Below are 16,387 nucleotides of genomic sequence, written 5' to 3' on the forward strand. Positions count from 1 at the left end.
ACGGAGAATTGTCGGTTCGATGTACGGCAGCCGTTGGCGAGCATGAGTGCTCCAGAGACATTCCGTTTTAGTACATGGGAACCAGAGTGGTTGAGTTTCTCTTACTAATATTAATAGTCTAATCCTAGTTCAAGTGGTATACCCATGTGGTTTACCTTGCAGTATTGCGCGTCTCCGCCACGTGATTTATTATACCCTGGGCCTTACATTTTCTTCAGAGACACTAGGATTAGGACGGTACTTGTACTCACGAGCTTTTGTAAATTGCCTTTGCTTCTACATTATATGAAACTGTCAACAGGCCCCAGACAAACCGGAAACGCTTGAATTGCGTGCCTCATAGGGCGCTGTTCTAAGACCTTGCTGGACCAAGCTTCCATTCCCTCTCACATGCCCAGGGCACCGTACTCTTACCCATAACTAGGGAAGGTAAAGTCGTTCGCATCAACCAAAGCTGCACATGAGTATTTCGGGATATGACTGGCGAATTGGTACCTTGTGATGGCATCATATCTTGGCCACGGGATACGAAAGTCCTGTAATGTCTGACGAAGAACAGAAAAAATTAGAAGAACAAGAAAAACAAACGACTTGGAATGCCAGTCTATCCCGCTTGGCACCTCAAATCAACACCTGACTTGAGCAGGTATATTAAACTAATCTGGGTTGTTTTAAAGGATAGACATTGGCCATTGACTAGCTGGCATATCCCAAGCGCTTGGCGTTGAATGAATGTAAAACCTTGGCATCAAGGTGGGTTTTGATAGAATGGTCTCATTAGTTAGTGGCGGGTGATCATCTTCCACTGGCTCGTGTCGTAACGGACCTACCCTTCATCAAGCGCCAAGCTGTCTAGTTCCAGTGTTCTAAAGCTCCTGGATACTCACTAGGTGCATGATCGACATGGCTAAAACTAGTTAGGGTCGGCCATACGCTCCATATAGATACTCCATTGAATTCGGGGTAACGGGCCGTTCCGATGGCGTGCGAGGTGCCCACGGTGGGGATGGAAAAATGCAGTTGCAAACTGTCTAGACTCCATGTTGCACGAACAACTCCTGTGGCTAGGAATGTTTCACTCTACATTATTCTCACAACGGACTATTCTTCGGCTCTGCCAAGAACTCCTCAGGCCATATCAGAATCGACGTATCCTCTCCGCTGGGCATACCACTAACAGCCTACCTGACTAGCAGGGCAGTTCTTGGCATCCTCTCCGCTTGTCGCGATACAAGGTAACATACCCAGCTCGGGTATGCATAGCTGAGGAAGTTTATTTCTTGGCGTTGCACGACTCCGCGGAACGGATGGAAGGAGACCTATTTATCCAGCCCTGACGAAGGAACCATGCATCTCCACAAGCCCTACCTTTAAACCCACCTCCCAATTTGCGGGATGTGTGCACTACTTTTCTTGGCATGTACCGGGGACAAGGGTCTAGCCCGTTATATCCCCTCTTTTAAGGACCCCAGATGGTGAAAATAGATTAAATTCAGGAAAGCCCAGGCTCGACCACCGGACACAGGACCCTTCGGAATGCCGATCACATTCAGTTTGCGGAGACACGGACAGTGTTCGTCCGGTGATCACCGACGGATCAATAGAAGTGAGCAGGGATGTCATCCCACGCCGGCCAGGACCCCTATTCTGCGACATCCTTAGTGGACCCTAGAAATATGCAACGGGCCATGACGCCCCTGGCACTTCCTCCACACCTGGCGGTATGTTCGGCGAACTTCGGGGTAATTATGAGTGTGGGTTATGCGGGGAGCTGTTAATCCTCTGCCTAATGTGATGTATTCATGGTTGAAATTCAACGTCGGAAGCAGGTACGTTATTAGGAGATCCTTGCAAGCTGATGACGCTTATGACAACCCCATGACCTTCATTCTGCAACATATACATTGAAATTTGCTGCCGAGGCATCATACTAAGATTCGTACGTCTTATCGTTACGCCGCCGTCAGCTATTATGTCTCACTGAAGTCAAGATGTTACAATTTCGAAGGGAGAATAATGATTCATAATAACATTGAAAGAACCCGAAAATCCCATCTGATTGCTTGGAGAGAACAGCCAGTAACAGAAAGTCGACCAGAAGGATCATTTGATACGACAAGACTGCATCAATTATGAGCATCCCAGCGGAACTTCAGAAATTCAGTGAGCAGACGGAGACTTTTCGTCTCGGCAAGTGAAGTACTATGCTCGGCATGCGCAATTTGAAATCCACCTGGTTCCGAAGGGCCATGAGATACGTAGCCCGCATAGACATATTTGCCGTATCGTCCAATAGTCAACTGCTGTCGCCTTAGTCCGTACACGTACTTGGCTGGAGGGCTTTCCATATCCTCGGGCTTGGCTAGACAGTCTAGATTGATCGATGGACAAAGTGAATATATTGGATAAGCTGGCGCTGTGGCAAACTATATAGTGAGTATAATTAACAACCTCTTTTCTGCCAATGTAGAGGGCCCCGCTGTGCTTGGTACTTTTGTGCTTCAGCTGATATGTTAACTGGTGAAACCTGTAGTCAGCCAGCCCATCCTGCTACATCTCATTGGACCTTTAGCTATAACTATTTAGAAGCCGAATTTATGCAGATATATCCCAATTTGGTTCCACACACATGAATACAAGGACTCTGGGCCACTATAATGGCCTGAATATTTTGCCTAGCTTTAGTGTGATTATGAAAGTTTTTTGGAATGTATAGCATGTAGTTTATATGCTGCAGCAATCGACAATTGTTAAAGGGTTGGAATACTATATTGGTGGCAAATTTAATCTTTCTAATGAATTGCACTTCCCTCTATCAATTTAATAGCGTGCTCCTAAGTTGTTACAGGATAGTGCAGCAACTGGTTGACTCGGGCTCTGGCGAAGATGGCCGCGTGTGCGTGTGCGAGGGCGTAGCTGTGGGTTCCACACCTCCTTCACCAGCCACCGGATTAGATGGACAAGACGTCCGCAGACCCTGTGACAACAGAGCCATCCCCTCCGGCTGCAGCTGGTCAAATTCCGCCTCCGCAGGCAGTGTACCAACATAGGCATTGAAATTGTAAATACCATACGGACATTTGTCAACGATGTCTCGCTGACTAACCCCGGAGAGAGTCTCGACAATGTTTCCGTCACGACGAACGCTGAAAGACTGTACACCCAGGCCCATAGGTACCGACCACTCGTGCGCACCTGCTGGTGCTTGGAACCTGCGTGTGTTTGACCCGGACCATACCTCCACGTCTGCGGGCTCCTTCAGCAGAGTGACAAGAAACACACTGTCCTCCATTGTGTCCGAGCCGTGTGGCCTTCCCCGGAACAAGTCCGGGCTTGTGATGTTGCCATTTTCCTGCATCGTTGTGTCGGTTGCGTCGCAATCGACCCACTTGGGCGTTGGGCGGTACCAGTAAACTAGCCTTTCTTCATGGATGAAGTCATCTGGGTCGTGCACGCCCGCTTTATACGCCGCGATGAAGGGCTTAGCCATGTCCAACCAACCGTTGTGCGGCCTTTTGTTGCTGTATTAGTGCAGACTCGTCACTTGTTGGTGGTATTACTTACATGTCTATAGCCCACTTTGATGAACCATCATCTGTGTGGGGTGATGATAGAGGACCGACATAATGAGACTCGCCAAAGTCATTCCATGTGATGATCTCAACGAAGCGAGGCCCCAAAGCTAAGATTTCCCTCCATCGGCGGTACCAGAGAAGGTCAGACGGAAACACCCAGTTCTTACTATAGGGGACCTCTGTACCGAAATGTGTGAAGAACCAGGGGGAGACGGCTATTGCAAGTCAGTGAATACGCTTCCATAACAGCCCAAGTGGAAGACTAAAGAATACTGACGTGCAATATATGCCTTCCCATCAAGTGCTTGTCTATAGGCTTCGTCTCCATCCGCTACTGCGACCTTCTGTCCCGCGCTCGGAGCTTTATTACAACCATTACTATCCCACGCCATCCAGTTCAGGGCTCCCTGGACATGATTAAAGTCTCCGTGGCCGGGATGGAAGTTTGGGGCGAAGAAGATCTCGCATCCAGCAGCGTTCTGAATAGCACTAGGATCGACCCCATCCCCGCAAAATGATGATACAAACACTTTACCATCAACATTGAGTTGAGCAGGATGGTCAGCAAATTGGCGGACCTTGACTCCGACCTCTCTGGCCTGGCTGAAATGCCACCAATTAAAGTCGAACGAGATAAACACCTTCATGTCATTGTTGGCAGCAGACTCATAGGCGAAGCCCAGCTGGGTGTCGGTGTAGGAGTCGGTTCCGATGTTCAAGGCAAAGGCATCAATGCCATATTCCTTGGCTCGTTTCATGTCAGCGTCATAGTCACTGGCGTTTTGGCGGTTGCCGACCACGCCAACCTAGGTTACATTAGTGGCGGGTTCCTCAGTATTTTTAATGGATGAGGTACGTTCACATACTACGAAATGACAGAAAACGAGTCTGTCCTCGCAATTGACATCGAAAGTGGGTGACTGCATCGCAGTAAGCACGCCGAAAGTGAATGATGATATTATTCTTGAGTTAATCAGGCAGCAGTGGTGGAACACGACTTTTCACAGTAACAGCCAAGACTTATTACGTAAGATAAGACATCAATGAGAAGAAGTTGTATGAAAAGTAATGAACTGGGTGCAAGGCATGTAAAGAAGAAGGCAGAGGCACAGAACGACTAAATAGATAATAGTGAAATGGCGATATTTCTAGAGAGACATACACACACTCACATCACCGGGGGCCTTAGATCTGATCCACTCTTACACGGAAGAGTACTACCCGCGAGGAAGAAAAAGATAATAGTCAGTTATGCCCAACATTGAGAGCTATTTCTTGGCTCTCATTTGCTTTGCTGAAGAGGCTAGTTTTGTCTGCTATCGTGTCATCTTATTGAACCAGATGGTACCCTAGAGTTTCGAGTCTGATTCCACCGGTACAAACAGATTCAACGGTTCGATCTCCTATGGTCGGTTAGCACTGGCTGTGAAACGTTAGATATCTAGCACTCACCTCGAACATGGTATTGGTAGTGAGTGACAGAAAGGGCAGCTCCGAGAGGCACAATAGCTCTAGCCAATCAGAATCTATCTGGCAAAGACCGATAGAGACTCGTCGCTTGGCGATACTCAACTTCCATCGCAATCCAACCTCGTTAAATGGCATTCAAATCAAAGAGATACCGTCACTGGGTTTCGATGCTGAAATGCTCTGCTGGTTCCAAGGATATATATCGGAGTTTTATTGCCGGGGCCCTGGGTCACATCTTAATTCGTACACTGCATTCCCGCCGGACTTTACCAGCAGTCGTTTGCTCGGATCAATTCTCCAGGTGCCGTTAAGTATGTAAAGGCATTTGTAAAGATATAACGGACAAATATTGTCCATCGGGTAATAGAGATCAATTAAATGATAGGAAGCACAACTGTTTCAACTATGTCCACTCTAGGAGGAAGTGTACAGGTTATGCATAATACACTGTTGGTGACCATGCGTACATGGCATGTAGCTGTTGTGTTCGCATAATGATAAAAGCGAAGGCCCTAAATACATTAGGCGGTGGCTTTTTCTCTCGCGCGAGGTGCGCGGCCCGTAGGCCACGAAAAGTCCACGAAAAGTCCCCGGTTGGAAAAGTACGAATGAGGCTCAAGTAAGACGGCGAAATCCCAGAGCGTGAAGGAAGCCAGGTGTGGTAACGATAATCGGATGGGAGGCTGTGTTGTTGTGTCTGAGCGACGACTGGTGTTATTAGGTTCCCTCTGAGAGGACAGCCAGTCCCTGTCGACGGGTCTAATCCGACGGATGTCCGTATGTAATCCATATCATTGGCGCAAAGCTCACAACCACCGTTGTAGACGGCAGGCTAGCCTTGCGCATTGGACCCATAAGACGGCATGGACCACCCCACAAGGCGCTGTCAGAATCGTGTTTGTCTCCACTGGAACGAATAAAACGACCTGTGGGGGTTTTTAAACATCAGCGATTGCCTAACCACGTAGCCGAGATACGCTAAGAACTAGCTTCAAGAATATCGGTCCAGCTCACTGGTCGTTCGGGTATTAGTTGCAACTTTTCGAAACGAAACGGAGGGATAATTCTTCAGGGAGATGCGGGGGCCAAAACATGGCCGGTCCCCTGAGTATAAAATTGGGTACTCCTTCTCATAGAAGATGGCTGAGATGCAGCACACATTCCATTATTGCTCCATTATGTCGCGCGAAATTGAGCGGCTGCCGCAGCCAGCAGACAAGAAAAAGATGCGGCTCATTGTCGCCAGTTGCAGTCGGTAAGAGATTGTCCCTCTTAGACTGGAGTTAAGCAGGGGAGACCGTTCCTCTGCTGTAAGCTTGACTACAATAGTCCCACTGATTGACGACCGGACAGAACGGGTACACTAGGACTGCATGCAGGCCTGGAAATGTTAGGGTATACACCTTATCACATGATTGACGTGATGTTCAAGGGCAGAAGCCCTCATATGAAGGTCTTCACAGAGGCTATAATCGCCAACCACAACCAGCTCTCCGGCATCAAACGATACGAAACGCCAGACTTGGAGAGGTGGGTAGGAAATTATGATGTGAGTTTGGCTTATATTTCACCATACTTTTCGTTTGAATTGCCTCCGTTAAAAAACTTTGTTTTCCGACCGCGCTGAGCCAAAAGGCTGACACGTTCCAGTGCTTAATGGAAATCCCAAGTTATATTGGGAGTAGGGCCATGAGAGGCTATATCGAAGACCCCGATGTCAAGTTTATCGTGACAGAGCGATCGCCGGAAAAATGGGTGAGGTCGATCGATAATACTATTGGTGAAGCTGTAAAGGCAGCTCATAAGTTCCCATTGAATATCCTGAAACGGTTTGACTCAGAGCTGGGTCATTTCCTTCATCTCGCCACGGTAATGTACTGGGCTTATGCGGATGGAGCGAACCCAGGGGATGCCGACAGTGAAGCCGCTCTCTACCAGAACTACGTTGAATAGTGAGTAGTATTGTCACCTGACTCAACACATTGGTTTGGTTAAAACTGATCATCACGGGATATAGTATCCGTACTATGAAGGGCACACTGCCGAAGGATAGGCTTCTAGTGGTGAAGCTTGAGGAGGGTCTAGGCTGGGAACAGATCTGTCCATTCTTAGACCTGCCGATCCCCGAGGAAAAATATCCTCGCGGCAACGAGCCTGACAAGTTCCATCGTATTGTTGCGGACTATATGGAACCCAGAGTGAAGGCAGCTATGCTGAACCTTGGTGCAATGGTCCTTGCAACGGCCGGAGTAGCTGGATATTTGGGTTGGAGGTACTATGTTCGACAATGAACGCTGTGAAACCGATGAGCCATGATAGCGATCCAGTTAGTGGAGTCACCTCTAATGAAAGGGTATGAATTAAAGTAATTGAGTTGGAGATTCAATACTTAAAATCACTTAAAGTTGTCTCCGTCGATGACGTGATTTTGCTTAATTTGTGCTCATCAGGGACCACGCACGCTATGATATACGTGTGGGGCGAGCGATATGAGATAAAATAAATCCCCTCCGTATCCATAGCAATTATGGTCAGACAATAGAAGCTCGTACACCATAACCAACTCTCTTTGGAGCTTGCTAATGGATAATAGGGAATATTTGAGGAGAGTCAAACACCCGAGTCTATGTGAGGATGATCGGCCAGGAGAGCCAGATGACTCGCATTGGCCAGGGATCTATGACAGCTCCTTAATCTGCAGGTAACTCCCAGCTAAGTACACCTGAGCTAGAAGTTGTAAGCCACCCCCTACGTCAGCAGACACCCTGTTATTTCAGACCGCAAGCAATCGGTACGCACCATGTCGTGAGCTTATTGATCGTGCCGAATCGTCAGAATTAGTGTTGGGCGACCAAGGGTCACGACACCTGAAGACTTTCCATCTCACGGGTTTCCACCTTATCTGTTTCATTATATGTTTATCTCTGCATTTTTACGAGTAATGACGAGCTCAAGAGTCTCCCATCTAACCATGCGCTGGTATGCTGGTCACGTGATGAAAATACGAATCAGATTGCGCGAGTCGACGATTCGTATTTCTTGCTTTTCTCTTGCTCTGCCCTCTTGATCTCCTGCTCAAGAGCTCTTGATATATGCAATCCAGACAAAGCTGGTCTCAGCATGCGTGAAATTGTAGGACCCCTATGGCCGGAATTCTTCCATAAAGTTATTACTCACGTTAAATATATATCCAGCTCAGTGTTCAGATAGGAAAATGTGTACGTCACAACATTCCAAGTTATTTGATAAGAAACTATGCATACTTATTGAGTTTTATAATTATGTAGGGTAATAACATCGGCTCTGCATTCTGGTTAGTATACATCAACAGCTAGAAGGCACACCCCTCCTGTTGCTGCATGCTGATGATGCGTAGGGAGGCTATCACGGATGAACATGGACTGGACACTTCGGGCAAGTAAGTAGTAATTCTCACGATGACTTTCTTGCTTCTTACGTCATCGCAGATTTACTGGTTCAGACTACCAACGTGAAAAACTGGATGTCTACTTTTCTGAGGTCATCGTTCAATACACAACCCTTGCGTATACGCCTTCCATCTGATTCATTTCCCATAGACCGAACCTCAGAATTATGTTCCTCGTGCAATATTGCTTGATTCGAAAAGTGATACTAGAGATAGAATCTGTACCGGCCCTCTTCGCACTTTCTTTCACCGTCGCAACCTTCTCTTCAGAGGGTATGGTGCCGGCCAGTGCTGGGCAGTAGGGTATCACACTGCAGGCGCCGAACTCATCGACGAAGCCATGGATATGGTACGTCGCGAGGCTGAGGAATGTGAATGTCTGCAAGGCTTTCAGATCGTTCACTCACTTGGTGGAGGAACTGGAGGTGGTATGGGCTCCCTCTTGATCTCAAGGTTGCGCGATGAATATCCCGACAGAGTGATCGCAACTTTCTCTATATTTCCTTCGCGGGTACCCGATGTTGTTGTCAAGCCCTACAATGTAACGTTGTCAATGAATCGGCTGATAGAAAACTCTGATGCAACATTCTGCATCGACAACCAGGCTCTTGTGGATACCTGCACAGGAACCCTTGGACAGTGCAATCCTTCTCATGAAAACCTGAGTCGCTTCATGGCACAGGCTATGTCCGGTGTCACGGCTTGTTTTCGTTTCCCGGGGCAGCTCAATTCGGATCTGCGCAAGCTAACAACAACTATGGTGCCGCTTTCTCGCCTACACTTCTTCACGCTTGGAGTATCCCCTCTCTCCCGCCAAACCTCGGAGTCCTCCAGTGTCCCGAGAATCACTCAGAAATTGTTCAGTTCGGACAGCATAGCGGCTTCTGTGGACCACCGCATAAGCCGCTCCCTCTCATGCTTGACCATTTTGTAAGAGTGCCATCCTTTCTCTATCTACTGATCTATCATAAACGGCCATGCGAGTTTGTGTCAAATGCTAAGTAGAGCAGCCGCGGTAAGGTATCCATCGCTGAGATAGAAGCGCAACTGGACAATCTGCGGAACAAGCGCTCTCCTGATTATATAGAATGGGTTCCCAATGACATCCGGTGTACTGCTTATTTACCTCATGACTACGATATGTCAGGCACTCTCTTGATCAACTCGACGTCTATCCAAAATATGTTTAGTCATGTCAGCGAGCAGTTTTCGGCTTTGTACCGGCGCAAGGCCTATATCAATCCTTATACCTGGAATGGGGTGGATGAGATGGATTTTGTGGAGGCCGAGTCGAACATGAATGATCTGATCGAAGAATACCGGGAGCACCAGGACGGCCCTATTTGATGCATTGGATGAAATAGAAGGGTAGCGATACTGAAAATCCATTATACGGTATCAACTAGAAGCTAAACATGAAATGTAATCCCGGCGCAACCATTGGAACACGACCAATTGGCAGATCATATAGCTTCAGGGATCTTAAAATCGGGAATACTTCTAGAAACACTATGATACTCACTGTTACGCTTCGCCGGTCCTAATGTAGGTCCTTCTCGACGCACAAGGTATGTCCAGAGCTGTTGGGCCTTCCACAGTTCCTTTCCGAAACAATGCCAAGCGGTCACGACTACCTCCCCCCCGTTGCCTCCTTCGTATCGCACGCGATATTTAGTCGCACAGCTCTTACAGCGCCGAATAAAGTTGCCCTTCGTTTCCGCGTCTTCCACCTGTAGAGGTGTATCGGGTTGAGGGACACCCTTCCGTAAATGTGGTGGGAAAGCGGCTGCGATGGCCAAAGTAAGAAGCGGGCTTTTGGTTATGACTTTATTTGATCGTGAGGTGTTTATCGTGGAGATATTTGTCGTCGATAGATGTGCACAAACACGAAACGGAAGGGAGGTGATATGTGTCGCTTGAAGGGTGCGACGCTGAGAATTGCTGATTCGTAGACGGTGCTCTTGCGTAAGGACAAGATTCCGTTCAACCCATTGTGCGCATGAGGTCAGCCTGTAGCTCACTAAATTCTTATTGAAGGTAAAGCCGCCCTGAAACAGTGGAATTGGTGGACTAAGCCCTGGAGAGACGGGCTGCAATTTGAACGTCTCGAGGATATGCTCCCACACCAGACTGTAGCCACCTGATGGTGTTTGAGGCCAGTAATCAATGCTGGCTAGCTGACCCATGCAAAGCTTCGTCCATTTGGTCTCACGATGGTCCTTGGGTGGCTTTAGAGGTGGGTGGAGAGTCTCACATCGAGGGCAGTATTCACTCCCTGGGATGTCGCGCTGGAGAAGCTCAACTAGTGATCCACTATATCCACAATGAAGGCTATAGCGGCGATTCCTCCCACGAAAGCTTGCCCAGGATGTGGTACCGAGCAGAGCTAGAGCTTCTTTGCAGGTCAGGGTTAAACAAGCCTCGGCGTCAGGCGGTAGATGGTTAATGATTGCGTCGAAAATTTCTCTGGGCAATGAGAATAGGCGTAATTGTCGATTGAGGTCTGTTTCAGCTTCAGATGGTGACCGGTCAAGATACGTTGGTTTGGCCTTTTTCCCTACTCGACGAGTGCTATTATTATTGCCATGATGTTCGGATCTTTGGTGGTTGTCGCTTCTTTGGTTGCGCAGAGATATTTTTCTTTGGCCTTTTTTATTGCTAGAAGCAGTTAAGTGGGCCTTCTGGGACCGTGTACGTGCCATGTTTATAATTCTCGTAATATCACTACTCATTTTAGAGATGTCAACACTCCATCTTATAGATTGAGCGAACTAAGAGAAAATCATGATATATGATTGCTGCCTGATTTCGACCCGGTGGGTGCCTGGCTCCAGGCAGCCGTCCACTGTTCAACTCCGTTCCACCCTAAAGCGCGGGATCTCGCCCAACTCAACCAGTTCAAAATTCTACCACCAAAATCCATGTTTCGCGGATGTACCAAGTACTCTCCGGTAATTCGAGGAGAAGATCTATATAGTAAGTACCAGCTAGCACACGTTGGGCCTTACAGTAGTCGGCACTGATCTGACCCATCCTTAACCAGCCATGCCAAGTCCTGGGCGGCAGAAGTCAAGCAATTGTTAGAGAGAACAAAAGGCACTGGTTCGCTATGAGAGAAGAGGTGAGATTTGGTTTGCCGATGAGAAACCCCAGCGGCAAGAGGTCATGGTTATCTATGCTACGCGATATAGTTCAAACTGCCGAATTCTAGGCAAAGCCAATTTCAAGGGATGCGCTGGTCAGCAGCTTGGCCATTGTCGAGGAGCACCTGAAGTGTGCATATAGTACCACTGTGACTGTGAAGGGCTTCATGTTTGAGGCTGAGACTGTCCTCTGTATGAGCATGTTATTCGTCTATACGTTTCACGGTCGGCTACCGCTAGTGTACAGCTTTAATGATGGGTTTGAGGAAGAATCTGATATTCATATGTATCTTGAGGAGATTGACAGAGTGTTGATAGAGGAACTGTTGTTTTAAATGATGGATCATAGACGACAAGTTGGATTGAGTTATACTATACTATCTCGTATTTTCAACACATAATGGCTCTGCTAGGTACCTTTGTGTTCTTCTTTGACTTCAGCTTCCATCTTTACTTAACATTTTAAACGCCATTCTACCTTGAAATTCACTTTAGTCTATAGCATCAAGTAGCCACCACACTAATGAACTTCTACAGCAATTGTAGCCATCGGTGTTACTAATCGTAGAAACTCTTCAAAGTGTCAACTGTGCAGTATCTAGTATAGATAAGAGTTGTGGATATGACCGGTTGGTACATCGGCAATAGCAATCTCGCATTATTCTTCACCATTGTTGCTGTAAATGTCGCCATAGCGACAACCGATGCTCTAGCGACCGACATCCGGATGGCCAAGAAGAACTGCAATTTCTTTATCGTTTGTTCTTTTTTGTGTCTTTCTGGGCTGTAGAGTGAGAAGCAGTAGAAACATTTACCAACCCGTAAGACTAAATTGCATGTGCTGTTTCCATTCCCATATATATAATGTGTATCCATATGCGTAATGGACCTCAGACAGAATGCCAAGTCCAGATTGCCAAAGGCTCGGGAAAAGTAAATTTAAGCTCAGTCGCGACATCTGGACTGCCATGATTCTAGATATCATAAGGTTATTTTCATTTGAAGCGAGCGGTGGGCATTGGGCCATTGCCAGGAACGATGGCGTGTGAAATCGTGTGGTGATGCAAGTCTTGGTATACCGCGAGTCGGGTAAATTTTCGCGAGACTTGGTTCTAGCCAGTGTACGAAGCTCCTACTTTAGCAATAAGGTCGAGGTAAAAGAATTGAGTTTGGCTACGGATTGTCTCTGTAAAACCCCGCTTCTAGTAGAGTTGAACTCGCGTTAGGCGATGCTGTCTAAAAATTATATCATCTATCTGCGCAGTCACGACATCTCCTACTCCGTACAGCAATAGGTCATTATCAGGCGCAAATCGTTATAAAGGCGTCTTATCTGGCCCAAATTATGCCGACCATGGATTATATCACCAACTCTAGACATCTAACAAAAAATGGCTGAGAAAGAACCGAAAACTGTGCCCGTTTCTTCTACCGAGGTAGATACTGACTCTCTGGGGGCCAGTGTCAAATATGATTCAGACAGAGAGCGTCAAGACAAGCAGAGCCAGCCTCTCCCGGGGAAAAGCACTTTCGAGACAGAAGACCATCGCCTCTATCGACCCATCGACAGCTATGAGGGCATTCATCGCTGGGATCCTGACTTTGAATGGACCGAAGAGGAAGAGAGGAAAATCGTCAGAAAGGTAAGACTATCTATTATCCCTATATGAGCACCTGGCTTATAACTATAGATTGACTGGCGAGTCTGCACGTTCGCGTGTGTTACGTTCTTCGCGCTGCAGCTTGATCGAGGAAATATCAACCAGGCGCTCTCGGATACGATGTTGCAAGACCTACACATGACCAGCAATGACTACAACACGGGCCAAACCATTTTCTTAGTCTGCTTTCTGATCGCCGAGATGCCCTCGCAGTTGATTTCCAAGCGACTGGGCCCCGATCGCTGGATTCCTTTTCAGATGGTGGCATGGAGTTTAGTCGCCGCGTGCCAGGCATTTTTGAAGACCAAATCAGCTTATCTAGGCATCCGTGCCTTGCTTGGACTGCTTGAGGGTGGTTTCATCCCTGACACAATTCTTTTCTTATCATTCTTCTACAAGTCCAGTGAGCTCCCGAAACGGCTGACCTGCTTCTGGATTTCATACACCCTCACGAGCATCATTGGCGCATTTCTAGCCTTTGGCCTGCTCCATATAAAGGACTCCAATGGTGGCGGATCCTGGAGGTACCTCTTCGCGTATGAAGGTCTTATCACTGGTGTTATCGGCATCCTCGCTGCTTTTTGGATGCCAGCAGGCCCAACCCAGACCAAAGGCGGACTCCGAGGGAAAGACGGATGGTTCAACGAGCGGGAAGAGAAGATCATGGTGAATCGCGTCATTCGCGACGATCCAAGTAAAGGAACCATGCACAATCGCCAGGCTGTTACCCCAAAGCTCCTCTGGTACTCATTAAAGGACTACCATATGTGGCCGATCTACGCTCTTGGTTTGATTTGGATGATTCCTTATAGCCCAGCCAGCAACTATCTTACCTTGCAACTGCGCCAGCAAGGATTTACCACCTTCCAGACCAACCTACTTGTGATTCCTTCAGCTGTCGTCAGCATCATAACCATGATCACGACCACCTGGATCGCAGAGCGTACCAACCAGCGTTTGCTCCTCGGCGCCGCAGCTGAGATTTGGTATTTGGTCCTACTGATTGCACTCGAGACGCTCCCTATGAAAAGCATGCCTTGGCCTCGATTTGCCATCCTAACTCTCACGGTCGGAGGGCCCAGCATTCATCCCGTCTTGGTAGCATTGACCTCGCGGAATGCAGGCTCTGTCCGGACAAGAACGGTCGCTTCTGCGTTGTACAATATGTCCGTGCAAATCAGTAGCATTGCTTCTGCTAACGTGCGCTGTCCCATGAATTGGTCTATGTTTGTCAAATACTAAACTTGGGTTATATAGGTCTACCGAACCGATGATGCACCATATTACAGAGAGGGAAATAAGGTCACGATCGCATTGGCTGTTGTCAGCTTCTTCCTTTTCATTGGATCGAAGCTATACTATGATTGGCGCAATAGGTATGTACTGCACGCATCAATATGTTTCTAGACCAGTGACTGATCTGAGCAGGCGAAACACCGAGAAATGGGATGCCCTCACCAGTGAACAGAAACAACAGTATGTTCGGGATAACTCAGTCATGAACAATAAACGGTGAGTTGTGACTTGGTATCTTTAGTTCCGGAAGCTGACAACATGGCCTAGACTTGACTTCCGCTTTGCCTCTTGAATCGTTGGCCGGTGTGGCTTTGCAACTACCATGAACATATTTATCACATGACCTTTCAATGATCCTGTAGAGGTCTAGTAATTGTGGTTGTTATTGCGATATCAGGTCGAACGCCAAGGACGGAGGGGGAACCTCAACCCGTACAAAGAGATCCGGTCTAGAAAGATAGATAATACACAACCTATCATGAACGGAGAACCTAATGCATCTGAATCACGACATAGCTTGAACCCCGTGAGCTCGAGTCAGACATGGTGGGTAAAAAGTTTGACATTATTGCTTGGTAATTGCGTCAACATCACTTAAATGAGGCTATCCCGGCCGGTAAGCGCAATTGCCAATTTAATTCGCTCCATCTTGATCCATCCCACAGCACCTTGTGAAATAGCCCGGTTTACCCCGAGTAGGAGTCCTTTTCTCTTTGAATCTTTCCATTTACCAACTATGATGCATTCCAAACTTGCTCCCCAATGCAAATCTGCCGCCGGAATCGGCGGCCTACACCCCCCCCCCCCCCCCCCCCCCCCCCCCCATATTGGCCCCAGCGACCCTCGAAGACACAGAAGCACGCAGAGACATACAGGACGCACTTGAAAGCAGTATCGACACGCAAACCATAATACCCATAATATTCATGCACACGGCCTTTAGGTATTGCTGTGATGTTTCCCTGTGTAGGTGTATCATAGTCATCCAGAAAGTAGCCGGAACATTAGACATACGTCCTGATCCACCGGTATATTCAGTTTTGAAGCAAATCAGCCGCTTTCAGGGTTAGTGGGTACTGCCGGACATGACTTGGCAGAGTAGATTACATGGGTAATTTTGAACCCGTTCTTGGTGATCATGACATAGCTACACGGATGGACCTTGGGAGTGTACGAGCGGAAACACCGCCAGTTGTAAAGGCTTTGGCTTGTACGCCTTTTGTCCTCGGGGAGTCTTTTCTAGCTTTTCTAGCTACCTATAGTAGTATGTTAATCAAATTGATCACAGCTATTCATTACAAGGCCAACTCCCAAAATAGGAAACTAGAGATCCCCGCTTGGGGAAAAACCGGCGTGAGCTACTGCGCGGCAGTTATACTCAAATGTGGTATTTTCCAAGATAGTCAATAATTAAATCTACTAGAACTATTCATTACTAGGATTAAATTCTTAAAAAGGAAGTTAGATGAAGCGGAGAAGCCCTAGCTTGATCTATGCAGTAATTATACTTTGAAACCCCCAAGGCCCTGTAGAGCTATTCTAAATAGGAATGTGAGTGAAGTGGGGACATTAGAGCATGGGCTGCTGTGCGCCCTGTGCCGTAACTGTATTCCGGATCCTTGAGTGTATGCCGATATACATCAGTACCAACATCATAGGCTTGCAAGTCTTACCTACTGGGTGAGCCGATTTGCACCGGAAAATAACTTATTAATCAAATTCCCTCGAGCTTGTGTGAAGGCTTATGACATCTAGGTATACAATTTTCCAAGTAGTTTGATGAGTGGTATATAGCCCAAAGGCAAGTAGTATATC

General features: G+C 47.4%; 5 protein-coding genes across 5 annotated transcripts; 3 read left to right on the forward strand and 2 right to left on the reverse strand.

Annotated features, from left to right (window-relative positions):
• Window positions 1-1,370: 1,370 nt before the first annotated feature.
• Window positions 1,371-4,582, reverse strand: F9C07_2125189 (glucan endo-1,3-alpha-glucosidase agn1 precursor). Its single transcript, XM_041289716.2, has 5 exons — window positions 4,442-4,582; window positions 3,853-4,381; window positions 3,565-3,790; window positions 2,010-3,512; window positions 1,371-1,830 (listed from the first exon to the last, which is right to left on the reverse strand). Exons 1-4 carry the CDS (start codon window positions 4,499-4,501, stop codon window positions 2,843-2,845), a joined length of 1,485 nt encoding a protein of 494 aa, XP_041141968.1. The 5' UTR covers window positions 4,502-4,582; the 3' UTR covers window positions 1,371-1,830; window positions 2,010-2,842.
• Window positions 4,583-6,492: 1,910 nt separating this feature from the next.
• Window positions 6,493-9,819, forward strand: F9C07_2197568 (uncharacterized protein; the record flags this gene model as incomplete). The annotated part of the gene is made up of 13 exons (XM_071509407.1): window positions 6,493-6,594; window positions 6,696-6,997; window positions 7,063-7,317; window positions 7,365-7,398; window positions 7,420-7,529; window positions 7,639-7,746; window positions 7,803-7,850; window positions 7,985-8,222; window positions 8,333-8,358; window positions 8,422-8,463; window positions 8,513-8,570; window positions 8,624-9,402; window positions 9,483-9,819. The coding sequence occupies 13 exons, from the start codon at window positions 6,493-6,495 to the stop codon at window positions 9,817-9,819; spliced, it is 2,439 nt and encodes an 812-aa protein (XP_071363464.1).
• A 116-nt stretch (window positions 9,820-9,935) lies between these two features.
• Window positions 9,936-11,174, reverse strand: F9C07_2053558 (uncharacterized protein; the record flags this gene model as incomplete). Its single annotated transcript, XM_041284734.1, has 1 exon — window positions 9,936-11,174. The coding sequence occupies one exon, from the start codon at window positions 11,172-11,174 to the stop codon at window positions 9,936-9,938; it is 1,239 nt and encodes a 412-aa protein (XP_041141970.1).
• Window positions 11,175-11,581: 407 nt separating this feature from the next.
• Window positions 11,582-11,950, forward strand: F9C07_2217114 (uncharacterized protein; the record flags this gene model as incomplete). Its single annotated transcript, XM_071509683.1, has 2 exons — window positions 11,582-11,593; window positions 11,684-11,950. 2 exons carry the CDS (start codon window positions 11,582-11,584, stop codon window positions 11,948-11,950), a joined length of 279 nt encoding a protein of 92 aa, XP_071363465.1.
• A 1,022-nt stretch (window positions 11,951-12,972) lies between these two features.
• F9C07_2237665 (permease of the major facilitator superfamily) lies at window positions 12,973-15,185 on the forward strand. Its single transcript, XM_041289722.2, has 5 exons — window positions 12,973-13,258; window positions 13,307-14,476; window positions 14,534-14,652; window positions 14,705-14,788; window positions 14,840-15,185. Exons 1-5 carry the CDS (start codon window positions 13,007-13,009, stop codon window positions 14,862-14,864), a joined length of 1,650 nt encoding a protein of 549 aa, XP_041141971.1. The 5' UTR covers window positions 12,973-13,006; the 3' UTR covers window positions 14,865-15,185.
• The last annotated feature ends 1,202 nt before the right edge of the window (window positions 15,186-16,387 follow it).

Source organism: Aspergillus flavus, chromosome 2 (genome assembly GCF_009017415.1).
Source record: "Aspergillus flavus chromosome 2, complete sequence".
In the NCBI taxonomy this organism is placed as follows: Eukaryota; Fungi; Ascomycota; class Eurotiomycetes; order Eurotiales; family Aspergillaceae; genus Aspergillus; species Aspergillus flavus.